The sequence below is a fragment of the Dermacentor andersoni genome, chromosome 8 (genome assembly GCF_023375885.2).
Source record: "Dermacentor andersoni chromosome 8, qqDerAnde1_hic_scaffold, whole genome shotgun sequence".
In the NCBI taxonomy this organism is placed as follows: Eukaryota; Metazoa; Arthropoda; class Arachnida; order Ixodida; family Ixodidae; genus Dermacentor; species Dermacentor andersoni.
The window spans coordinates 73,537,236-73,563,944 of NC_092821.1; the positions used below are offsets into that span (position 1 = coordinate 73,537,236).

The following is a 26,709-nucleotide window of genomic DNA, read 5'->3' on the forward strand; positions in this document are numbered from 1 at the left end:
ACGTAACAATATAATAGAACCACAATATCTACTGCGGGAGGTTGCTAATAAGTCTGTTCCCATTCATACAGATTATTAGGTACACAACATTAGGCTACAGTTCAACTTTATTCCAAGAGTTATATACGACAGTGTAATAACCTATCTAATACCCTCCCCGTGAGGGCCTTTAGGGGTAACATGAATAATTACGTCTTGTAGGACTATATGTGTACCACTAAACGTTCTCACTCCTCCCCATTTTTTTTAAATGTATTTTGCACTACCCACAGGCTATCATGCAGTACCAACAAACTTAAACCGTCATCTTCGTGAACCACTGAGTGCATTTATTAAATGATGCATAGCGTTCCGACAGCCCAACCAACAGGCAACATAATGGGCCAGCACAGTTGAACCTTGTTACAAGGAAATTGCATCCAACACTAAAATACTTTCGTTATATACGATAATTGTTACAAACATATAATCGTTACCTGCCAATATCAATGAGAAACATTTTAGATTTACTTTGTTACATGCAATAATCCATTACATCAGGGTTTAAGAGTACTGGAAACAGTGAAAGTGCTTTTCTTTTTCATTTTTGGATACAGACAGTACCTGCAAAGAGGTCAAGCGAGCCCACAAACCTGGCTAAGGCCAGTGAAAAGTTGAGTTTTCAAAGGATACAGCTGATCTCTTTGTACAAGTAGCCAGGCACGGGGTCGTCAACATTGGACGTGGCTTCGGCCAACAGCGGCACCTGGTGGAAGACAGTACAGACAGAAATGCACTGTTATTTTGAGAGCTTTTACTGTACAAAAGGTGAAGAAGTCAGCCTGAAGGACATGCTTCTGTCTTGCTCCTCCACACGAAGGGAAGGGTAAAACAGCACAGGTAGGAACAGAAGATGCATGAAGGTGATGAAATAATTGCACGACGTCCCACACGTGCAAAAGCAACGCTTCGAGCTAGTGTACAACAACTGGCATCGCCTCCGCAGCCTGCATTATTTGCAATGTTTCTTTTTAAATTCGAGAGCCTCACGTGCCAATACCACCACATGGTTATGAAATACACTGTAGTGGGAGCGCTCCAGATAAATTTCGACCGCCTGGGGCTCTTAAACACGCACCCAACGCATGGTACATGGGCGTTTCTGCATTTCGCCCCCATCGAAATGCAGCCTCTGCAGCCAGGGTTTGATCCCGCACCTTCGAGCTTAGTTGCACTGGTGCTTTAGTCACACGTGTGTTCAAACCAGCAAGCAGCTGCTGCAAGACGGTAACTGTTAGTTCGAGGCTACAGCCCTTCACTGTGCCATCATCAGCAACCTACAGGCACACCTGTGTGCGACAAGCATCAGATTCGTACAAGCACTTTGTGGTTGTCCGTGCAACTTAAATCCCCTCACGGTAATATAACAAAATCCACTAGTTGAAGTAAACATGTTTATTGCAACACAAATTACTCGCTGCCAATTAAGTCATGAAACCGTCAGCACTTACAATAAGCATCCATTGTTAAGAAATGTTATCCACATCACTGTGTCGCCAGCAGTCAGACCGCTTGTGTGACACCAGTGAAAGATTCAAATTAGACACACAGTTAACAGAACACCGGCCAAAATGTTGTCGAAGGGGTTAGACGATTTGGCTACCACGCGGAAGCCTTACTCAGCGACAGTAGGTGACGTTAGGTGACAGTAGTCAGTGAACAAGGCTTCTGTGTGGAAGCAGGAACGTCTAGCCCCTTTGACAAGAGCATTTTCGTCGGCGTTCTGATAACTGTGTTTGTAATAAGAATCTACTTCCCGACCAGACAAGACGTCGCACAATTATTGATTTCACCAATAAAAGATGCCAGCAAAAGCAGGGCGGCAAATAAGAAGTTCTTATGTGACTAGCAAAAACTGGTGCGCGACATCAATGTAACGTAAAGTGGAATGCCATTTAACTATGCCAGGCGCGGCATCCCCAGTTGTAACTTCGGTGTTATTTCCATCAATGCTACAATGGCCGTTCCAGATCCACGCAATGAAAATAACACCTCCAAAAGCAACTCTCTGGAAAGTTTGTGCTTGCTACACAACACTTTGTGAAACACAAAATGGGAATGAACAAATAATTTTACAGCAAAAAGAAAAAATGAAAGAGTAAGGCACTGCCAATTGTTCAACAATGTGAAATGGGGGCATGTACAGATGCGAGCGTGTGTACACACTCTGCATAAATGTCATATATGGGCGCAGACTTATTTCAGCTTTACACTTAGTGCTAATGCGCCCAATTATAACTTCGTCACTTTCGAATTCAGTCCAGACCCACTTCTGGCAGCTTAAGCATGATTAAAAGCAGCAGAACGGATGTACACAATTTTTAGTTTCAGTGAGAGACAGAAAGACGACCCTCATTACTGCAACCTTTAATCCGAGTCGCCTTTTCAACTAGCTTTGTTGCACCCACGAATGTACCTTCACTCAAAGCTGCAGTCCAAGTAACATTTCGGATATCAAAACAACATTTGCTATTTCAACCCTAGTTTACTTGGAAGATTAGAAATTTGCCTGATGTGCATCATTACTGTCAAAAGCAGACCCTTGTGACCACCCAGATGTTGATCTTTCTCTGCTTTTTTGCAATAAATTTCGCATACATTTAACAGATTTTGCTGCACAGGTATACCAACGAGCATCTTAGAATATACAGGCCACACAATTTAGACATTGTTGGTTTTGTTACTGCTGGTAATATTGAAGCACTGTCACGGTGTGTGAAACTATGGATGCAGACTAAGGGTTGCCAAAGGTGCATACTGAGGCAAGTTAAAGTGACAACTAATATTCCAAGGAGTTCAAGGCATCACATCTGCCTACAACAAAGCTCTTGTAAATGAAAAAATCATGTAAACGTAGGACAGGATCGTGAAAGTATGGTACCATACTTGCACAATGACATGACATGCCTCTTAATTGGTAAACTAATCAACCGCCAATATTTAAGGACCACAAGAATTTATGAATTCCTCTGACTGTAAACTCATTCACTTTGACCACAATTACTCCCTGCACCTCCCTAAAGCCTCCAACTCTGTGCAAAACTTCAGCGATGACGAGATGACAGTGTGACAGAATGTATGGAGAAAACTGAGTTTTGGGCTTCTAACTGCTATCGCAGTAGAAGCTACATTGCATTGCAACATGAAAATATTTTGAACAATTTGATTTTTTTAATAGAGAATTTTACTTCGTGCTACCTCTTTACAATGCTCTATCATGGACAACTTAAACTACAGAAATGACCAGGCCCTTCAGTCGTAATCTTTTTCTGCAACTGTCACCCCTTGGCCCGACAAACATTGCAGTGTCTAAAAGGGGCAATCTAACACACAATATTGGTTCAATGTTTGCGTACTAGTGCAGCTTTAACATCACATTTATTATCACTCACTATTCTGCAGGCATTACTTTAGTGCATGCACTTGTAGATCGAGTGCCTGATGGTGATGTGATCACGCAAGCATGACTCATGGAAACATTGCACTTTGGCTACCCTGCATCCCTCTTGGGAAGTGTTTTCCAGCATTTAGTGTTGATTACAGTCACCAGCAATGCTACAGTGGCCTCCGTTCTTATCTGAAAAACTTCAGAAGAACAATTTGCGCTCACTGCTGCTTTGTTTGTTCACACTCAAATTTTGCATCAAGAGTTGGTTGGTCTACATCATTTATCAATTAACATGCTTCACATCTTTGCATGTGTAATTTGTCAGAAAAATATCCTTCACTGATGTGTGCCAACCTGACAACTGTCAACATAAAGGAGTTCTTACACCCTTCGGAAGTACTAGGGGCACAGTAGAGGCAGAGTCTAGGGATCTGTTCGCTGATTGGTGGCTGAACTCAAACACAGTGGCTGCTTTATACGAGCACGGTCATAGCTGGCTATTTTTGGCGGCCTCCCTGCAGGTTGCAGTGCGGGCAGTACCCCGATGCCAGCCTTCATCGCCACAGCCACACAAGCTCCTAGCTGACCGCCAACAAGGAGCCGATATAACGCGATGTGAAAAACAAGAATCAGGCACTTCTAATTAGGAAAATCGCACATATAAGCTTTTGTCTATTTGAACGAGATATGCACATGTAACTACTATATTATAATCATTGAGCATTACATTCCAAAGCAAATTTAAGCCTCTGACACCTCGTTGCATTACATTTGATACAAACCACGCTGACCTTCACCAGAGGAAAGCCATTGTAAAAATTCCCCTTACCAGCATCACTGAAAAAATAAAAGAAGGGAAAAAAAACATCATCACTTGCACAACTTATCAGAGAGCCAAGCTGCTGCAGAGATGTGGACTAGTTTCGTTGCATGTTGGTAACTAAGCACTCCACCTAGCCAAACATCAAAGCCAAGTGTTTCATTCAATGACGAGAGCCAACGAATGCAAGCCCCTCAATACTCATGTCAAAAACAATGCACTAGTAAGTGTAAGACTTTTTTTTTTTTTCAAGTTGAAAAAGAACCCTTTTTCGTTAACCTGGGCCTGGAGCCCAAGACCTGAAGCTCTGTGAATTGCCCAAGTGTTCTGCACCGTCTCCTACAGATGCTTGACATCTGCAGCGTTTCGGAACAAGGACCTCATGAGAAAAAGTGCTTAAAGGTTCCTTCATTTCAAGAGCATTTGAATTGATTGTTGTTAATTGAGCTTGTCGCTGTATTCTCTTGTTGAATTTCTAGGTGCAATTTTGTTTTCTTTGTGTCTGTAATAATGTATCTTAACACGTTTCCCACCTGCTATGATCTTGTGTACAAGATCGCAGTATTCATAAATAAAAATAAAATAAAAAAATTACACTAACCGACCAGCCCCCCACAGACTACAACCTGTTAATTATGGACAATAAGTTATACAGGCGACTTATGCAGCTTCTTCAAGAACGACTGCACAGATTTATGTAATAATTGCATGCCGTATAGCAAACCGCGCGTTTAAAAAAAAGAATAAGAGCTACTGTATGAGGGTGCTAGTTTCCACCTGCATATGCTACCGCACTGGCCCCACATTTATGCTGTAATAACTATTCCGAGCCTTATACAACATTTTTTTGTAAACCACTCCTTGTGCCACTTCGAACAGTGTCACGCAAGCTGAACGTGTTTAAAATTGTGCAGAAACCATCGAAGATGACTTTCAGAGTAAGTAAAGTTGATGCCGCTTTATTAAGCTATAGTATTTGCCTCAATGCTCTTCTCGTGTCTGGTTGAAGCATTGTTTCATGTTGCACAGTTTCGTCTCTCAATACAGTGTTGACACGACGCCGAGATTCGCAGTTGTGTGTAAACTTCACCGCAAATGTGCTTCTCGCTCTTGTTGTATGTAGTAGGGTTACATGTAATGTGGAGCGCATCCTTATTGGTATGGAATGCTGGAGGCATCCTTCGAGCCATCGAATGAGCAGAGTAGTCACCTTACTGCACATAACTGTGAGCACTATGCTCTCCACGACACCCCTTTCTCCTCATACAACCCCCCTCTCCACATCTTCCTGTTTCGCAGTCCTACCGTAGCACCGTCAAAACCCATCTAAGATGGGAAACCTTGCCAAGTCGTAAGAGAACAAAACAAACAACTTTTCTTGAATAGTTACCGGCTGTCTTTTATTATCGGTGGCGACAAGGCATTCACCTTAAGGTAGGCAACACAAAAAAATGGTTCCAAAAATAGTTCTACATTCTTCTACATCTTATCTTCAGCAGTTCATGTTGTAAACAGTTGTCAACAAACAAGTCTCACCGTGGACGGATGCTACGAAAACAAATAAAAATCGAACAGCAAGCTCGGCACGACTCTCCACCAGTCAATATCATCATCGGCATTCCTTGCTGTTATGTTAACAATAAGTTAAGTGCACACAATTGCTCATGTTAAAAGGCAGTGACATACACAGTGACGGGCACGTGACGGGTGAGCTCTCTGGTGAAAGAGGGCGCTAACAATGGTTATTTGCATGTGATTGTGCAATGAAGATTTGCATCTACAAGCTGCACGGTGTGTCAGTGTGCTCGATAGAGAAAGAGAAAACAAAAACATAAGCGTTTGTGCACCGCCCACACACACGGCTTTCGATGCCTTCAAACACACATTTCAACAACGAAAACTGTTTACAAAAAAAAAATGTGCAGGCATACACGAGAATCAGCTGCCTAAATATACATAAGTTATTTAGTCTATGCCCACAGTTGTTTTTAATTCCTTCACAACGAAAACGCCTTAAAAATGCTTCCAACAATGTGCCTAGAATCAGCAACACAAAAAAGTAAAATGACCAACTGCAGATAGAAAGAAATAAAGGCTGTAAGTATATACCCAGTGCATCAGCTGCCATAATATATATCAGTTATATGTCCTCAACTACTCTAAAGTTCATTGCTAGTCAGGTGAATGCTCCAACATGAATTTGAACAATTCTGGCCTCAATCTATAAAACACAACCGCACTGGGCAAAAACAGTAGTCTTCTCTCTAGCAGACAACCAAGTCACTCGGTCGATGTTCGCACTTTTGCTCTTCAATTCCTTCACTACCATGTTACCAAATTACATCATGTTTCCAGTTCTGCTGCCTGAAACCAACGATGTAAAACAATGCAAGAAAGCAAGCGCACATTTTCAAACATCGCCAACAGATCTGCAAACAAAGGCCAAGCAAATGGCATGCAAATCTACAAATTCAATGAAATTAAACGAGATGCACTGGTTTGACTGCAATGATTTCTTTTTATACATTTTCCTACCAAGGACATTTATACCAAGTTAGCACTCTCAATGTTGAAGACTTAGGCACTAGGCTCCACAACAAAGTAATCAATGCTTGCACAACATATACTGAGCATAAATAAATAAAGTAGATGGTCATAAACAACTCTTTTAGCTAATCTTATAGATTGTCTGAGCATAAATTTCGCACGTGGTTAGCATTCTGCAGTGTGCTTTGTTTAAAGCAATGTTCAACTGCAGCAATTGCCCATTTAATTAAAAATAAATCAGAAGTAGGTGTAATGTGTGATGATGTTGGACAAAAAAAAAATGTGTTTTCACAACAATGGATGCCAGTGCCACCTATCACTGCTATGGAGAGGCGCAGCACGCCATAACAATGAAAGGCTGTGCCACTGTTCCCTTCACAAGGATGCAGAAATTTACGGTGACAAATGATGTGTACTTGTGATCTAGCCTGGAGAATGGAGGCAAGCGTAACCCTTGGACATGGCATTACAAATCTCACACTGCTAAGGCTACCTCTGCACGAAATTCAAGCATGGATAAGCCAGCGGTGCATCATGAAAAGCCTCATGACCTGCCTTCCTCATTCACGTAATGCTCAGTATAGTGCTGCCAAAAGACCCGTGATGTGAAGCACCATTTGCTGCGCTTGCTTGCACAGTCAGCTGGTGCCTACACTACACCGTATCTGACAAAGAGATTTTAAATAATTGGCTTTTGCTGAAAAGCTCTGGAAAGCCGCTTGTGCAACTACAACGATTCGATTTTGTGCAACAGATAACAATGACGACGCTAAGGCACCAAACCTCCATTGCCCCCAGGGAAGGCAATTCACTGGCCAGGGTGAAACAATGTGGGCCACATGAATAGCTCGACCACCAAACACTGCGCGCTGCCGCAACGTCAACGTACGCATCATCTTGCTTTTTTGCCAACCACCAGTGCACCGTGTTTTGCTGAACCGTAGGCAGAGGGATTCCGAGAAACCACGGCAGAGCAAACCTAGAGCCAAGCACGCCGAACCATGTGTTCCCGGGACAACATGCAACCACTCGGCAACTGTCACGTCGCAGGTGCGTTGCTTATCAGCAAGGTCTTCGCCAACCACGAACATTTTGTCAGCGGGTCCTTGAAATGTTGATCAAAGGCACTGGAGGTTCTCGTGTTGCTCAATGCCAAAGTCTGCATGTGCACGACATCGGCACTTCACAACCACGATGGTATCTACATACAAGTATAAACAGTGAAGACCTTTCCTTCCATCCATAAAACAATGGCACAGTTCACTGCCACGAGCATAGAGAGTCGTGTCTAGCAGGAGCTAAGTAGAACTGACATTTGACTGCAGTGGTGAACAGCGACGGATTCCAGAATCTGGGCAATGGCTTTTGATTTCTTCTTGCAAAGTGCATTTGAAAGACGACATTATCGCTTGGAGCAGACTCCAGCTGCGTAAAGAGGGAAATGTAGCATTGGCTTTTGATGTGTTTAGAGCATGGTCGTTGACAATTGATTTCATCTGCAGAAGGTGCCAGTGTGTAGGTAATGCACCACTGCTCGAAAGTCATGGTGCGGGTTTTCAGACAGGTGCTGGCGGAGTCTTGGAATCGCACAGCACAGGTGCTGCGGAGGACGGGCATACTGCGCTGCATGACTACCAACAGTTGCCGACTACAGTTGCTAGCAGTTTTGCTGGTAATGCCGAGGCATCAGCTTGTTTCTTCAGCTTCGATGATGCGACCCGAGAATCGACACGCAAGGTCTTATATGAGGCGTGAATTCCGTAGGTATCGTATCAACACGTGGTACACAAACTTGTACTGTGCGAGAGTCTGTACACTAAGCATGCGCTGCATTCGAACAGAGCTCAGAACTCTCGGCACGTCCACTGGAACATTGTGATCCAGACAGAAGAGCAAGATGTCGCACAGAATCACCACACCCGACCTGCCCACACCTGCAGTGCAATGGACCACCATCGGCGTGTTGCGTGTTCGCAGCAGGCGCTGGTCACCCGAGGCCAGCCTGCGCACAGAGTCCACTTCCTCCATGAAACCGAGGAAACCCTGAATGTCCCCTGGAGTGCCATGGTCAGGCCAGTCTGTATACCGGAGATGCCAGACATTTCGGTGACTGCAAGCGACACCTTGGGATCTGCTCACAGTCAGCGAGGTCGTCACGGCCACTGCAGAACACACGACACCCTTCCTAGTCACTCGGTATTCGCCGAATGAGAGTGCGGCATCATCACCATCAGCTGTAGGCCAGTACTGAAAGCACTTCTCACGGCCATGTTCATCTTCAGTTTCTGTCAGCATTACAACCACACCCACATGGTTTTCCCAGACCATCTGCCAGAAGCTTTTGGCAGTCTCCCGCATGGGTCCCTGCGCCGCTATGTAGAAGCGCTGGCTATCACCCACACTTGCCGAAACATGTGAGGCATTAATATAGCCTGTTCGGTTGTCAGATGTTGGAGTTAATCGTACACGGTTCTCTTCGTATGGAAGGACATCACTGAAACGGTTGCGAGAGGTGTTCTCCGAGAGCAGTGCGGTTGTGAAGTCAGCATTAGGCTTACGCTTGGCAATGCGTTCAAACTCGAGGAAGACCTGGCCATCCTCCAGTCGGCTCTCAAGAATTTGCTCAGGCCGTAACTCTTTGGACATGCTGGTTGACGGTGACTCCTGATCTGCACTGCTCTGGTCCCCAGTAAGCAGCTGGTCTGGCTGGGCCACTGTCAGAGTTAGACCATTCATGGCTGCCACCATCATGGGGCCCAGTGGATGTGCCGGTGATGCTTCTTGACTTGGAGGCTCTCGTTTTTCCTCTGTCATCTGCTTCCTCGGGGGCGGCACAGGGGTGGCATCCACTGGCTTGGTTGCTGCTGCCGCCACTGCCGCTTGTTCGCGTGTAGTTGGAGAGCTGACACACACCTGAATCCTCTGGGGCTGGGCAACTCCGCATACTTGTGCATTCCACGATTCTCCGACCGGAACATACGTTGGGAGCACTGGCCTCGGAGGCTCCACAATTGACCTCAGAGACTCCGACATCATGTTGCCGTTGACGGCTGCCTGATAATGTGGCAAATTTGGCTCAGACCCCTGAATAGTGCTCTGGCTGAGGTGACGACGTGACACCAGATCTGGGCTTGCACTTGCTCGAAGCTGGTGGTGGTTGCGTGTCAAATCTGGTGTGCTTGCGCTCGGGCGTTGGCCATACGGATATGGAGGTGGTGGCTTGTACTGGTAATTCAGGTGCATGTTGGCAAACAGCTGTGCAGGATTGACCTCATATGACAGTCCCTGAGATGTCAACTCCGGAGTGCTGTATGTGTGCAACGGTGGAGCGAGGAGTGGTGGTGCTCTGCCATGTGCAACACCATCAATGCGGTTGTTGTTCGCAAGGTCACTGAAGGACATGGAGTCGCCAAGCTCAGTCAAATCAGCAAAGTTGCCATAATGCATGTACGACAGCGGTGGAAGTAGAGGGTTGCAAGAGCGTGACAAACTCAAGTCCAGTTCGTTTGTAGCTGCCAATGTCGTCATTGCAGGATGCTGCTGGTGATACACCTGACTGTTCTGTTGAGTTTCAAGAGGAAGGTCATTGAGGCTACAGCTGGTGACCCCGTATTTGTTGAGCACTGCAGTTTCGTAGTCGGGTGCCTGTCGGTACGATGGCAGAAGTGCTCGCCGCAGATCAGTTGCGCTTTCAGAGCTACGTGGAAGGCTCACGTACGAGTGGTGCATGCTGTTGACTTGTTGACCGATTTCGTTCGACATCATTCTGGGAATGTGCTCCGTGGAAGCAACAGCACCCTCTCTCACAGGCAGAGGGTTGGTCGGGTGATGGTCATAGCCATTCTGGTTCGGATTGACCAGTTCACTTGTGCTACCAGGAAATGTGTAATTCTCGCTGTTTCGCGTTTCAGTGTGGTAAACCCCCAGCTCGTCAAGCGACTCCCGGCTTTCTCCAACATCTGTCCCTCGTTCCCCACTAGTGTTCTCCACGTCTGGCACAGATGCCCAACGAAAGCTGTCGCCAGCACCAGCGCTGCCACTCGTCGCCCGAGTGTACGTCTCTCCCATCATGCCTCCTGGCAACGACGCCGTCTCCTGCATGCCCATAAAGAACCCGTGTTGCTGCACGCACATCTTCCATATGTACTTAGCCGTGCTGACGTCATCAAGATGGAACTGGCCGGAGTGCGACCCGTCGCGACCGACGATCTTGAAACAACGCTTGTGGTGGATGAGGTCCACGATTTCGCTCCAATGGTACATCACATGTTGGGGCTCTTCGGTGGGGGACGCGTGCGCTGCGGCCTGCGAGGTGTCCGGCTCGCCGCTCCGGCGCACTTGTCGCGCGGTCACCCCCTGCACCGACACGCCGAGAACCATGTCGACGCCAGAGGCATCGCGGACTTCGAAGCGCTCTTCGCCGTACCCTTCGAGCCTCTGCACGGCCTGTATGTAGTAGAGCTCCGCGGTTGCGTGATCCAAACCCTGCAGACTTCTGTGGGCGCTCACTATCTCGTCGAGCAGTGCCGCCTCCTCCTCTTCGTTCGCGCACGCGAGCAGCACCGACTTCGGGAAGAGGGCGAAGTTGCGCAGGTACTCGGCGGTGTGGTGTTCGGGCCGGTGGTCACCGAACTCGGCCTGCAGGCTGTAGCTGGCCAGCCGGATCGCCTCGCGCCGGTCGCACGGCAGCTTGCCTTCGATGACGTCGCTCTTGAGCTGCGAGAAGTAATAGTAGCGCGTCACGTCACTCTGCAGAAGGCGGCGCGCCTGCGCGGCGTCCGGAACGTAGAACATGACGCCCAGCTGTAGGCTGCAGCAGCCGCCGCCTTCGCGCGACGACCCTGCGCCGTGCTTGTCGAGCTGCTTCTTGAGCGGCCGCTCCAGGTCCACCCATCGCTGCTGGCCGTCGCGCGTCTGGTATCGCAGGCCAAAGTACTCGGGTTGCGTGATCTGCAGTCGCTGGCACACATTCTGCAGGCACTCGCGACCCACTGTCCGAGAAGAGACGATGCACTCGACCGTCGCGTTCTCGAGAAGCTTGACGGCGATGACGCAGAGGCTTTTGGAGACGACGCTGTAGTGCTTGCTCTTCTTGAGTTTGAGTCGGAACGGCATATTGACGTTCGAAGCCCTCCCACTGCCGTAGCAGGTATCGTCACCGTTGTCGTCGCTCCCGTTGCTGAGGAGGCCGTCGCGACGCGCATCTTTTTTTCGCCGCTCTCTCACGGCATGCCCTGGCTGAGCGGCTCCTCCACCGCCGTAAAGCGCCGATGACGAGTCACACACTCACTACTGGTGTTGCGGCGGCAACGCCTCGCTTCCGATTACTGAATCGCTCGGGAATGCCAAGCAGCGACGCAGCAGCGCCGATAGGCCTAGCGCTGTCATGGGGCGTAGGAGGATGGGCGCCGCGCCACAAGCGAACCAACGAAGCTTGTTTGTGATCGGCGGCCCCGCTGTATAACTCGTTCTTTGTTTGGCACTTTCTCGTCGACACACACTCGCTCGCGAACGCTTTCAGCGCGCGCGCGCGCAGGGGCGGTAAAGTGGCCCTCGGCGTTGCGCCGAGGCAGCGAGGCAAAAATTTAGGGTGTGTTTGTTCTGCTAAGGCGGAAGGCTTCGTCAGGAAATGTGTACCTTTTTCAGAAAACTCAGGTCCTCTTTCAGTGCTGCTTTCATTTTGCTTGCTTTTCGAGAATCCCACTGAACGAATAAGGACAGCGCACCCAGTTTCTGTTTCTTTATTGAGTTATCTGACCAGAGGACTCTGCCAATGAGTTAAAAGCTTACACATATTGCTTAAATTGCAGAGACAATGTTAAGCATTTCTACACAAAAACTTATTTACATATAAATATTATTGCTTTTATATGTTTGTGTCAATGAAACAATGAAATAAATGTTGTCATAAATTTATTTGTGCATGTGTGACTTTTACCAATAAAACTCATTTCTTTAAGTTTAAGTGCTTGTTGTTTATAAATATCTTAAATTGAGTGTTAAATGCTTTATTTTAATTCAAAAAAAGTTTTTAACGTTAGTTTGTTAGGCTTTCGAAAGATGGCGCAAGGTACTAAACAACGTGCGGAAAGGAGGACAGATTCTTGCGCGCTTTTTCGCGCTGCTTTGACTTCCCTCCCCTCGCTTGACCTCAAGCAAGCCTTCAACCTGTTGCGTGTTGCACGTGCGCACGCACACCCGGCAGCTGGAGCTGGAGAAGGAGAGAGTCTCTCTTTCTCTCTTTCTATACGAAGCGCTTCTCTCTTCCTGCTACCATGCTGCTACGAAGGGAGAGAAGGCTCCTCCCCGTCCTCGCAAGAGTAATAAAAAGAAAGAATGAAATAGTAAACACGAGGAGAACTGCAAAACTCGCGCAGTGCGAGCACTCGCTGTAAAAGCCGACCGCCCCGTCGGAGTGGTGCCGGAGCTGCGGCGAGCGGTGCGTGCTGGTGGTGAAGGCGGCGGCGTGCGGTTGTGGTGGTGTGTGTGTCCGTGCGGCCTCGGCGCCGTACGTACGGGACCAGCGATGGACGGCAGCGTGAGGCCGGCGACGACGTCGCCATGAAGTTTCTCAGCGTGCGCAAGGTGACCCAGGGCACGGCTTTGGCCGTGTTTCTGGCCGCCTTCTACGGAGCCTTGCTGCTGCTCGGCTGGCCGCCGCTCGGCCTCGACTGGCAGCAGCAGACGACGGCGCTCGTTGCAGACGACGCCGCTCAAGATGGCGGCGCGCACAAGAAAGCAGCGGACGGAGAAGTTGCAGCGGCTGCAGCAGCTTCGTCCAACGTCAACAACAAGCTTGTGTTTCTCAGGGCACCGCCCGGGTTTCATCAGAGTGCTAGTCGCAGGGTGTTGAAGGGGGGAAACGACTTTGACAACGAAGTGGAGGATTACGCCGACCAGCCGTCAGGCGAAGACTTTGCTCCCGACAGTGTCGGGGCCGATGCCGACGTACGCGACGGCAACAGGTCGGCGGGCCAGCGTACTGCAGTCAGTGGTGGGACGGTGCCCGAGGAACCGCAGCGGTCGCCCACGACGCGGCTGGAGGACGTGTTTTTCAGTGTAAAGACGACACGGACGTTTCACAGGACTAGGCTGGACGTCATACTCAAAACTTGGTTCGTCCTCGCACGCGAACAGGTGAGCATTTGCGATCGCATCGAGTGAACGTGCTGCGCGTGTTCGCGTACGTGCCTCTCTTGGTTTTCGCGCATCCAGAGAATTGTGCGTTTATCTGCACTTGCTGAGGCATGCGGCGAACGCGTACTCCCGCCACGCGCTTCGTTGTCTCATCCGTACGTAAACAAAAAAATGTAAGGACTCTGGTCTAGGCAAGATACGCTATCCGAACTAGAGACGTACAGCTACACACCTTTCGAAAATGTATGACAGTTTACCTGTATATTTACATTTCCTTTCTCGAGCAATGTGTACTACATTCCGCGTGTGGAATTCTGCGGACGGCTGATATACACCGCAGATTATACATTGATCAAGACAACGCGCTGTATCGTGTGATTTGTGAATGCTTTCTAATAGTGGTCGATCGGCAGTGAGCACTCTCTAGGATCGGTATTTGTTATCTGCACATGTTTCCTAATCGTTCCTGCGCTGTACGTTTCCGTGAATTAAGTCTGCCGCTATACGAACAAAGACTTTCTCGCTTTACGTACTTTGGCGTGCCCGCAATTTTGCGCATGTACGCAAAAGCTGACCTGACACGACTAATAAAATCGTACCGACTAGACTGTCCGCATAAAGCAGTACATGTGGGCCAATCACGTGCTCTGCGTACTCGCTTCACGTGGGCGTAGTGGCACTGTGTAGCGAATTACGTCACGAATCAGTGTAATATGTTTACTTATCTTAATTTTTTTGTTCTAATTACGCCTGCAGTGCATAACGAAATCCGTCGTTCATTCACTTTCTTTTTCGATTAGGTAAGACTGGACAACACCAAATCACAGACACCCTTGACAATTCATTTGAGCCCATGCCACGAGAAACAGAACAGTTTCGCAGTACGACAATTCTACATTTAAAGAAAAGTAGAAACACATGAGGGCAATGTTCATCTATCTGAGTGGGAGCTCAGATAGCATCATTGTTTAAGCATTGAACGAGAACCATAAGAACAGTACAGGTGTAACGAAGAAACGTAGAAATGTGAATGCTAGGCATTGCAAAATACTTGGAGCAGGCCAACTAAATGCAATTCGCGCAGACAACGCATTTGCGTTTGAGTGGCAAGAGACAGGGAAGAACAACCGTGGTATCCGTACACTGCGTGCCTTTGTTTCGTTCACCAGAATCGTACATTTAAGAGCGAAATCTTGTGGTTCTTTTCACGGTGTTCGTTGTGTCCGATATTCGTTGTAGCAAAAGGAAGGGGAATCGAATGCGAATAAACGTGCGGCCGAGCCTGCGCAATATGTGCGGCGCTTACCGAAACGCAGAGATGAATCTGGGAACCCGTTATGGACCTAAGAATGTACTGGTGACAGGTGCACCACCCTACACCTCGCCCCGAATCATACGTGCGCCAGATCGACTGCACCACGTTCACAGTGCGTACAACTCGGTCTCGGCGCTGTCGGCGCCATGATGAGGTTCCAGGCGGCGTTGAGGGGAATGCCCAAGGCCGCGCCGTTGTTGATTTTTCTTTTCTGTTTTCTTTTTCAGTGAATTTTAGGGGCAGTGGAGGGGTGCCGCGGGTGCGCCTGCTTTAACCTACAGGGTGCCTCAATAGCTCAACTTCTGGAATCTTTTCATTCTACAGAGCCAAGCGGCTTAGTCATGGTTCAAACGCACGTGCGCCTGTTAACAATTTCCCCCCTCGGCCCACGTAGGGCTACTGCAACCGACGATGCTTTGCGGCATCACTGACGTAGTCAGTCCCTCGGTCCACGTTTTGGACTGACTAAACTGGTCCCTCGGGAACCACGTTTTGGAGCGCGGAGGCACAGGTGGGCAGAGCTCGTGCCCAAGTCCTAAGGTTGCCACCGATAATGGAGACCGCTGGTCGTTTGGAGTTCATAATATACACTGTGCTGCCGTGCTCGCAGTCAATGTACACACACAGTGCAACGAGACGTAAATCACGTGAAATTTACCACTGACGCAGCGGGTTCGAACTCGCGAACACTGTATCAGCTGTAGTTTAACCATGGCCGCTGTTGCTGTACAGCCAAGTGCTTTCTTTCGTGTTACTACGGGAACAGACTCGTCCGTCTGGTAACACTCGCATAATTATTGCGATTTTTTTTTCACGATATTTTGTTGCCGATGGTCAAAACACGGCAGATACGAAGCTCGGGGTTACTGTATTGCCGCACGGTGGTTACGGAAGCGCTGCGCAGAACCGCTTGAACACTATTTTTAGAAAACATATACGGTATCGAGGATGGTAAAATCCACGTATACCTTCCAGCAATGCAAACAAAAGGCTACTCCCAAATTACTCTCCAGAGGCCATGCATGGTGGCTAAAGACACATGCCCCGCTTACAGTTGTTCAGTGGGGCTAAATTCTCGCAGGGAAGAGCCTACTTGCTACATATTAAAATGCCGGATTCGGAACTACACATCACGAGTGACCGTTCTTTTTGACGGGAGTTTTGTTGGGTCTGCGTTACAACTTACAATCGGTGCGAGTTCGAGAATGCAGTGCAAGTAACCATGAAATTTCCCCACAGAAATTGCTAAGGAACTATGGCGCTGCAATCGCTGACCTGCACCACGGGATTTTTGGGTAGTACGTGGATTTGCTCAATCTTCGTGGCTGTGGCTGCAAACGTCATTGCGCCGCGTTACTTTCTACGCTTCTCTCTTGTCTATGCCTTTGGGCCCGTCTAAGATGCGCTCTTGTTAATTAATGCTACAAGTGTCAGCCAACTAGTCCAGGAACGCATTCCTTTTGCGCACTCTCACTGCGCTTTAGCTTAATCTCCACGAAATCATTATTTTTTTCCCCTCTCAGTACGTGTAGAGTGACAAGTACTTGCACACTCGCATAATTATTGCGATTTTTTTTTTGCACGATGTTTTGTTGCCGATGGTCAGTTTCGCCAAGTCATAGAGCCACATTTGAAGTCTGAAGAACGAAGTTTAGGCAATCACATGGTACTGCGCGCGTCAATCTCCCGCTGGGATGCTATTCTGGGCATCGCCAAATTCTGTCATATTCTTTAATTGCGCCATAACGGCATCTTGAGCCAATCAGAGAGGCCGTAGCAGCTCTCTGGACCAATCCGAGCCGACAAGATGGCGAATCGTACAATTTGGCGAAATTCGAGATCGCGCAGAGTAGCAACCCTGGCTGGACCGCCGTACCCTGCAGCTCCCACAGGCAGCTCGCGGCTCCCACAGTCAAAGATCCCTCGCGGGCAAATTTTGCCGCCAACTAGAGGATGTCATGTCGTCCCCGTTCGCCACTTTACTAATGATGACGATCGTCATTACGGTTCCGCCATCACACGCAGGTTACGCGACAGTTGGCAGGTAGCGAAATGTAATGGGTCAGTCTAGTGTTCCTGTATATGCTCCCTGCGGGAGCATATACAGGAACACTAGGTCAGTCGGCGTTCCGTTTCTCTGAGACACGCGTTTCTGGCGGAAGTAGACTAACGAGCTACACGCCGGGGCTTATAGCGGCGAACGAGTAAGGACGTAAGATGTAACCCACTCGGAAGTTGGCGGTGTGCCTCCCGGCAGTCTGGGTTCCGACCGGAAGCGGCACTGTGGGCAACTTCCGCAAGGCGCACGGTGGCGGCTGCGCAAAAATGCCCACTGCCCGAAACCCGGAAACAGCGCCCCAAAGCTCGTGCAGTGTCTGGCCTAGCGACGCTCGTTGCCAAAATCGGGAAACGTGCCCGTACGCATAGTGTGCGTCGAGCCGGTGGATCCCGACGCGCAGACGCGACACCACGCCCCCCCCCCCCCCCCCCCCCCCCACCTCCGTGTACGTGTGCGTGCCGGTCGTGTTACGCAACTGAATTAAGCGGCGTGCGGTCGTCGTGTCGAGGATATGTTGGCACATCCCGAAATGACATTTCCGTGACTTGCTGCGTGTCAACCGCGAAAAGGCGTTGGGCCTATCGCACGATGGACGCGTGCTTTGTATTTTCTTTTTTCTTGCGTTGTTTTCGCCCTCCCCTCAGTTCGTGTGCAATCGCTGTTAAAGGGGACTCCGACTAAACGCGAAAAGTATTTGGGTTATTTCATTTGTCTGCTTAAGGGGTGACCGCGGAGAGGTTATGGCGAAACGGGCAAAAAAGAAGAAAGCGTGCGCATTAAAAAAAATAACGAGGGAAGGGAGGGAAGGGGTGCTGTGCACGCTTATTTGTCAGTCTTGTCATTTGTCTCAACTTCCGTGTTTTCTTTCTTTCCCATTTTGCGAATTTGAGCAGCGGCTTTTCCTGAATCTCGCGACGTCCTTGCTATTGTTGTTCAGTGTCTTTTTTATTTTTATTTTATTTCGGGGGCACAAACTCCATTGTAGGCGAGGCTGTATTTTAGGCATGTGGGCAGGGGTTTTTCTTTCATTTCTAAAGAAAAAAATTAACATCTAGCGTTTTACGCCCCACAATCTACGTCTGATTACGGGGCACGCCCTAGTTGGGCACTCCGGCTTAACTTTGACCACTTTAGGTTTTTTACGTGTACCTAAATCTCAGTACACAAGGGCTTTTTTTTTTTTTCAGTTCGCGCCCTTCGGTACCTGGCCGCCGCGGTGGTAATCGAACCGGCGACCTCTAGGTCAACAACGCAATCTTTTTTGAAGGAAGCTTTTCTTTTTTTTTTTGTCGAAGACGGTGGCGCTTGTTCAGCCGCACGCCGCGTCAGAATAAGTAAGACTTCGATTATAGTTATCAGCGATTGCCGAGGGTCTCTACTCTATAGAGAGGCTCCCTTGCAGCCGACAAGGTATCCGGCACCTATGTGTCCTTTTATGCTTCTTAATGTAGTGCAATAACTTTGTTTACCGATTAACTATTTACTGGCCTTGACCAGAAGCTGTTGCGCTCACTGGCGTCGTGGAGAGCTTGTGTGGTGTTGCGGCTTCACCGAGGAAATGTTTTCTTACGCGTTGTATTGTGCAGGTGATAAGCTCGCGGCGTCGTTGAAAGGCAGCGATGTCTATGTGGAACTTATGCGCAATCTATAGTGAAAGAAATGTTCTTTTTTTATCTCTTTTGGTACGCATCTAATCCTGCAGAAGCTTGAAGATTCGTGCGCGTGGTTTTTTCGTACAAAGTTAGGGCTCTTGGGCAACGTTTAAGGAAAGTTCAGGAAACGTTAGGCAAAGAAATCTGATGCTCTTCGAGCCTTGACGCCGGCACCGAGTTCACCACCAAATATTATTGAGTCCCAAAATCAGGTCGCATCCTGTATTTCTCATGAAGCATGAGTGATGAAACCAATTCTGGTAGACTTCTTCGTGCCATGGTTCGGAAGTGCTGAGGCCAATGTCGTGATTATTCGCTGGACGTCTGTCAGTCATCCATGGTGCGAGCAAAAGTCGAGCACGCCTCAAGTGTAACTAAGCGATGTATATTGCTAGGCGCCGAACGTTACAGAACATAAATGTACGGTAATCTATGGAAAACCGGCCGGAGACGTCGATGGCAGCGTCATCTTGTGACGCTTTCTTCCACCTCAAGGCGTTAAAAAATGTTGTTCTGTGTCGCGCCATTGTTCTATCAGAAGGTGGAAGGCGTCTACTGTACGATAATGTTACTGCTGACGCCTTTGCAAGAGTAGCAGGTAGGGCATGGCCGTTGCAATATGTGTGCTGTAGCTTCCACTAGCGATTGTGGACACGTCTCTGTTCCAGGTGCTCCGTGAACTGTAATGCGTTTACAGAAGAGCCAAGCCGAGCTCGATTCATTGGTATTTCGAACTAAACAACGCCCAGTGATAACTAGCACCACACTGTTCTGTGTTCATCACGGAGAGGTCATCGTGCGACCTTTTTCGTGGAATGTAAGGAGGTGAGGTGGAGGGGGGCGGAGAAGGTCGCTGCCTTGGTGGGGTGGCATCGCGGCATTGTTCCTGTTGGTAGACAACCCGTGCTGCCGCACCATCTGCGTCGTTCCGAGTGGCCCGACCTCGGCGCTAAACTCCCCGCTTCGAGACGGGACGCCGCTCTCTCCTTTCACCCCAGGAAAGAACGTGCTCGCGCGCGGTGGGTCTCGCCTTTGTTGAACGAGCGCCAGCGCACATGCCCCGGCGACACGTGCGGCATTGTGATGCACACTGAGGTGGTGTAGCGGGGGACGGGCTGTTGTTGTGTAGCGGTGTTTCTCCCCTTGGGAGCCAACGACCCGCGCGGGCGAGTAAAGCCCCCGTCGCTTTGCAGGAGAACTCTAGTGGGTCGTAGGATGACGCCGAGTGAGTTGAACCAGCTTTCTCTCGGAGGCCGGACTGTGTTGCTGTAAGGCTACACGTGAAAGCAGTGGTCGAACAAGAGAGGACTCGTGAGCGAACGTTTCTACAATGGGAGCTGTCTTCATCGGTGCCACGATGGTTGTCAGCGAAGACGAAAACGAGCGAACGAAACGCATACACAAGGTGCAAGGAGCACGCGGGACGAATGCGGGACTAACAAGCGAACTTTATTGTTTACGTAAACCCGCAAGGTCTCGCCAGCCGCTGGCGCCATGCTTGGCGCAGGCTAGACCAGCATTCCTCCCGTGTACTTCTTGTATTTTGTGTACGCGTTTACTTCGCTGGTTTTCGTCTTGGTGGGTCGCCTACCACTTAGCCTTGCTGCAACGACAGTTGCGACCGACGAAGTCGCGGAAACGTTGAGCATATAGCTCTTGTTCTTCCACTGTAGATCTCGTCAACTCTCCCTGTTCCTGTGAACCTCTTGTCTTTTGAGGAACCGAGTTCTTCGCGTAGTTCGCAATTGGGCGTGTCAAATTTTGATTTATGTTCACGATATCCGATTGCATGTGACGCGCGCTTCATATCTTGACATGGGCGTAGAGGCTTGGGCGTGTTAGTAATTCATCGTAACACAAAGTTCAGTTCAAAAGACATGACAGAAAGACACTCACGACGCTGCTTCTAATCTTTAGAGCATCTGCGCCAAAGTATGGGACAACTAGTATCCATTGATAGCTTGTTTTCTTGTGCAGTACTCCGCAAAATATTCATCGTTATACTCGGGAGTAACGTTTCTTATCCATTTTTTTTTTCTTCTTAGTGATCATGTGCACAGTCAACTATCTCTACTCCACCTCGTTTAAGTTGTGCTCAAAGAACCCACGAGGACGATGCCGCCGCCAGCGGTGTCTTGCATACTTTTGTTCCAGCGGCTGATCATAATTATCTTTTTATACCAAGTGGACTAGCAGAGGCCAGCAACACTATGTTAAATATTTCCTACGGTGAGATTGCGTGAAACCTGCCCAAATTTTCGCCGCACGCACAGCGTTGTTAATTTTTGCCTCAGTGTGCCTCGTTCACTTGAGACAAATTTCACGTGGGCTCGAAATTTGCTAGCAGCTTTCTTTTCTCACAGCGTCACGCGACCTCTCAATGCTCGCGAATGAAAGCTGTAGAGTCAGTATGATCCGCATGCGCTTCCGCATCGTTTCCCTAGCTTTACCGCATCCTGCGGTAAAGCTAGGGAAACGATGGAGCTTGTTTTATTAGAATGTGAATATCGCTGCCCAGCGGTCCATTTAGGCACCTCTGGCCTCCTTGAAGCCCTTGGGTTCAGCAAGAGCAGGGGGAAAGTAAACACGCCCGCAATAGGAGATTAGTAAGAGGCGATTGGAAGATTGGTGCAAGGAAAGTAAGGGAACGGCAAAAAACCGAGACGCACAAAAACAAAGTTCGCAGTAGGGAGTCAGACCATTTGGTTATGGGTTCTTCTTTTTTAACCTAGGTAGGACATTAGGCAGTATAATAGCAAGAGTTTGGTGGCGCAACCCACCGCCCCATTCCAAAGGGGATGCTCATAACACCCATCCATCCATCCAGGAGCAAACAAGAGAGAGCGAAAGTAAAAGAACTAAACGTGCGAGGTTGTCATCGTGTCTTATGACATTCAACTCTGCGCTTTGTCGCCTTCCTCTGTTCTTGCTGTTTGTTGCCATTAACAACCTCGAGCGTACTTTGTAGCGAGCATGCTCTGGGTGCGGGATATATGTTTGGGACACTCGATGGTAATGCTATCAGTGGTCGACGCACTGCGAAAACGATGCACTGTGTTTGCAGCCCGTCAACCTAGTCCGCTATGCACTGTCTTTTTTGCGCTGTCAACTCGAGTTGCCTCGTCCTGTGCCTTCTCTCGTGGTTTTTTTTTTTTTTTTTTTTTTTTTTTTTTTTTTTGCTAGTGGTGTGGGAAGTCCCGTGGGGTGGAGGTGGAGCGCTAGCGCGGCTTGACAAATTTAGTTCTATCCGTCGTGTTCAGTGGTCATTAAAACCTGCCGACTAGCACAGGCCGGGGGGAACACCCCCGCCGCCCGAAAGTCATTTTTGCCACCGTTGGCTGATGGGAACCGATTTCGCGGTGTTTCCCGCTCGCTTACAGTTGTCGCAGCGGGGTGACCGTGTATAAGCTGCACGCTCGTGCGAATTCTGGCTTTGAAATTGAATAAAGGCGTAATTTGCGCTCGCTGCTGCGTGCGCGTGGAAGTGTGTGTGGAGGGGGGGGAGATGAGGGGCTGTCGCTGAGGGGTGATGATCCGCGCAGGGGGATTGGGGGAGGAGAGGCAGGAAGGAGGTTCTTGGGGAGAGGGGGGCGGGCAGTCAGTTTGACTGACTTTACAGGCGGGTTGGTTCCATGCTTGGCGGGGGGGTGGGCTGTGTGGGTGGCTGTTATTCAATGTGCGTGTGTCAACGCGCGTTAATGGCGCGGCAATGAACGGTGCTCCCCCGGGAACCGGCGTGGGAAAAGAAAGTGGGCGTCCCTGCTTCTGCGAGCGTGTCGCATCGAGCGAGGGGTACGCGCGCGCCGCGCGGTTAACTGAAATGCGCTCTTTTGCGCGCGACGTTTGCGGGCGGGTAATTCGACACGCTGGGGAGAGGAGCAGCGTGAAAGAGTACGGCTCTAGGAATCGTTGCCGAACTTCGGTGCAAGCGAGTTCTGCGGCTCCGGTGTCGTAAACTGCCAAACAACGTTTCACAGAGCCTGGGGAAAACTGGGGAAAACGGGGAATTTGAAAGTGCCTACGTAGTGGAAACAGGCAACCGCGTATGTAGCTTGCTTTCGTGCAGAGATTCCTAAGGTTTCGATTTGATTCATCAGTTTCTTCCGAATTAATGTGGCACAAGCTTACCAAATCGAAGCTTTCGATTCCGACTTTGTCGCACCGCAGCTAGCTACATTCGTGGGGACTTAATCAGTTCTAGTCGTATTAAGTGCGGAGCCGGCTGTGGTTTCAACGTAGTGTGAGCGTCTTTCTCTTCCGATGACGGAGCACAAGTCGTCGCGAAAGAAAGAAAGAAATATTGGGACCCAACCGGCGCACAAATGCGCTGTAGCGTGGGCTGACGCCCCATGCGGAGGAGGGTGCGCGCGCACGCTTGAGAAAAAGAAAAAAAAAAGTCGTTCGCCTATCTCGTTTAATTTCTTTCGTTTCCTTACTTCGGGACGACGAGAGTATCTTGCTCGGAGGGGCACTTAGGAGTGTGGCGACGGGCCTGGCACTCGTGTCCATACGCTCGCTAGCATAAGTCGCGGACTTGCTCTTAGGCCATATCACACGCTTGCCATGCGCCAACGGCTGTTTCTCATTCTTGGCGCCACTTTTAGCGTGGTTTTCCTCGTTGAAGCGCTCGTGTGACGCCCGACTCTAGCACGGCACTCGAGCGTTGTCGTGTAACGATCGCGGTGGTATGCCATGCCGCTCTCGTTCGGACGAACGATGAGAAGGTTGCCAAGAAAAATACGAAGAAAACGTCCACCCGGGAGATAGCAGGGGTCTGTTTGAAGCTCTAGAGAGAATAATACTACGGACAGAGGGCCCCTCGAAGGTTGACGTAAGCCAGAAGCAGCCGAGAGTGAGCTGAGAGGAGGATGCCCGAGGTGTCAGAGGGGAAGGGGCACTTGCCGAAACGGGAGGAAATACTGCGTCTTGGGCCCCTCCCTGCCTGTCTGCTGTAGAAAACAATTTTTTATATAGAAAGGTGGTATCGCAGCGAGCGTCTCCAAAGTGACGCTAAATATAAATTGGGATTTCAATTACACAATATGTCAACTTCATTATGAGCAGCGGAGGTTTCGTAGGCTGGGAAGGATGGGAAATTGAAAAGCCTGTGGTGACGCCGTCGAGAGATCTCCGCACTAGCTGCGCCCGTGACGTCATGAAATTTCACGGCGTCTACTATGAGAATACAATCAATCCTCCCCCCCCCCCATTTCTAAACGAAGCTGGATAAGAGCACGTTCAGCAAATTAAGATCCTTGTCTAACATAAATTTGGGAGATGCTCTGTGAAAGAAGTCGCAAATTTTCTTCCCAGTGGTTCGTACGGCTGAATGTGCGACTGCAGAGTCATGCTTGTCCAGCTTGTCAAATTGTTCGGCCGTCCGGCCCACTAGGCGTATCTCCCGATTTGTTCTTTTTTTTTATTCTTCGGGAGGGTTGTATTGCATCTACTGTGAAGTCCATGTTCTCCAGCACTGTCTTTTGTGGTGTCCGCTGGGGCTTCCCATCCGCGTCTCAGCAACGGCTATACGTATACTCATTGTAAACCAACAAATAAACCGTCGGGGATGTCTGTTTGCTGTACAGGTATATACATTCCTTGTAGTGGTCGTCGCTGCAGTGCCTTTCGCAATACGTATACGAAAAATATACATTTGACCGCGAAATCCAGAATCGCTCTTTATAAACCAGCAATTTCGTTCCTGCTGTTGTTGTTTGCCATTGAAGAATGCTTACAGTGCACTAGAATGCAAGAAGCTTCTTCGGGAACATTCAGTGGGCGTAAGAAAGGCCCACCACACGAAATGAAACTCCGAAAACTCGTAATGTCACTCCGACGTCGCTGGCGCCGATATTGAAGGGCGAAATAATGCCCTGACCGTCGTTTTCTCCGCCAACGATCGACCTTCTTGCGCTGGAGAAATGCAAAGCGGAGATTTTAAGTGAACGTCTGTACTCTGTAGTAGCGTAGACTTCGTTTATTTCGGAAAAGCTCGCTTCCGCTTTTGTCGCTCACGCGCTTGCATTAATCGGTCCTACACAGGCGCAGTGGTCCCCCCTCTCGTCAGTTGCGGTGGCGCCGAAACGGGGCTGCCTTGTTCTTTGCCAGGCGCTGTCCTCGACCGTGTCGCCAAGGCGGCGAGATTGCGTGTGTAGAGGACGCGCTGTCTGGCGTCCTTATCGCTTATCGCCGCGGCAGAAGCTTATCCCGAAAGCGTATGCGTCCGCGCTCTTCAAGGGCGACGCCGTTCCTACGGCCAGTGGGGCTCTACAAGAGGGCTCCACTCGAGATTAACCACGCGGAGTTCCTTCGTACAATAAAGTTTATTCTCTCTCTCTCTCTCCTCTGGCCGTTCCCGCGACGTGCGGCCCCGTAATTTGCGATTGTTCGGCGAGCCCACGTGGCCGTGTCTGCGGCTTTGTGCGTAGTTGACAACATTGAGCCGCCTCCTTCGGGCAACGAGGGAGGCGGCTCCGTGCGGTATCCTTCCTTTCTTTTTTTTTTATGGGGGGGGGGGAGCTCAGAGGGGCCCGTAGTTCTTGCATAGCGTTCTCGAATTGAATGAACTGTTTGTTGCCGTGCCCTTAATTAAAAACAGCGCACATGTTTTATAATTTGAGGATGGAAAAGAAAATTAAAGTAAATGCAGAAGGCACAAGCATTCCAACAAGAACGAAGTACAAATCGAAGGAGTACTTCTGTACTGTCTTCGAAAACAAAATGCATTAGATACGAAATGATACGCACAGTTAATGAATTTAGAAAAAAACGAAGCAAAGAACTTGAAAAGGGAGAACTACAAATAAAAGAGCAGCGTGTAGTAGAGAAGCGAGAATAGATAAATGGGTGATTATACTTTCAAAGAACTAAAAGAAGGAAGATTCATTGAACAATTTAGAATGGAAGGAATTTAGAAAAGGTTCAATAGGAACGGCAATGTAAGTAAGGATTAGCACGATGCCCGTTTTGTCTCACCTGTTCATTCCTGTTTCCTCTTCCTTAGCACTATAAACCATGTTTCATGATGCCAGTAGATAAGTATCAGCAAAAAGGTATCGCGTCGACTTAGTCATATGCAAAAAAAAAAAAAACGCATGCATGGTGCATCTGCCATTTTTCGACCTCAGACTTCGAGAGGGAAAAGAGAGCGATGATGAGGTTGGCTCTAAAACATGAGCTTCGAAGAGACTCAAGAAACAAAACAAAAACGCCAACGTTGTCTACTTGCCCCCCAGAGTACCCCCCTAACCTGCCTGGCACTTTGTTAAAAGACGACCCGCGGCCAGGCATGCGCTCTTGGCACTACTTTCGAGCGGCGGCAATTACCCTTGGCAATCTCTCTCTCCAAATAGCGGCCACCGCCCGGTCCTGAAGATCGCTGGAGCGGAACGGCCCCCGTGACCTGTCCCACGGTCGGCAGTGGTCGTATAAATGTGTCTATAAGTATTATTACATAAATAGCCGGGCACGGTAGCACCAGGTGCTACCAAGTTCAGCGTTCATTAACGCTGTTATGCTAAACGAGAGCATCGCTATACGCTATAATATCGTCTGCTGTCTGGCCCTTAAAGGAACGCTAAAACAGAAAAATTAGCCGAGTTGTATCAGCAATACGCTGCTACAACAACAAAGGTAAAGCGCTCTTACCCACGATTCAAAGTACAACCGCGCGACTTCTTGAACGAAGACAAACAAAAAAATGAAGGACATACAAGGACAAGCACCGATTTCGAGAGGACGCGCGGTTACATA

General features: G+C 49.0%; 3 protein-coding genes across 3 annotated transcripts in view; 1 reads left to right on the top strand and 2 right to left on the bottom strand.

The window, feature by feature from the left end:
- LOC126538848 (AP-4 complex accessory subunit Tepsin-like) overlaps window positions 1–12,561 on the bottom strand; it is a 57,246-nt gene extending 44,685 nt beyond the window's left edge. The window contains exons 1-2 of the mRNA XM_050185574.3: window positions 12,432–12,561; window positions 673–745 (exon numbers count right to left, since the gene is read on the bottom strand). Of these exons, the coding sequence (XP_050041531.2) occupies window positions 673–745; window positions 12,432–12,473 (115 nt within the window). The 5' untranslated portion in view covers window positions 12,474–12,561. The remainder of the gene's footprint in view (window positions 1–672; window positions 746–12,431) is intronic.
- On the bottom strand, window positions 5,621–12,489 carry Pez (protein tyrosine phosphatase non-receptor pez). The gene has a single exon (XM_050185564.3). It carries the CDS (start codon window positions 11,907–11,909, stop codon window positions 8,535–8,537), a length of 3,375 nt encoding a protein of 1,124 aa, XP_050041521.1. The 5' UTR covers window positions 11,910–12,489; the 3' UTR covers window positions 5,621–8,534.
- A 590-nt stretch (window positions 12,562–13,151) lies between the features above and the next one.
- Window positions 13,152–26,709, top strand: part of fng (Fringe glycosyltransferase) — a 105,513-nt gene continuing 91,955 nt past the window's right edge. The window contains exon 1 of the mRNA XM_050185573.2: window positions 13,152–13,931. Coding sequence (XP_050041530.1) covers window positions 13,356–13,931 — 576 coding nt within the window. The 5' untranslated portion in view covers window positions 13,152–13,355. The remainder of the gene's footprint in view (window positions 13,932–26,709) is intronic.

Excerpts from the sequence above, each read along its gene's own strand:
- Pez (XM_050185564.3), bottom strand. The coding sequence starts at position 11,909 with ATGCCGTTCCGACTCAAACTCAAGAAGAGCAAGCACTACAGCGTCGTC.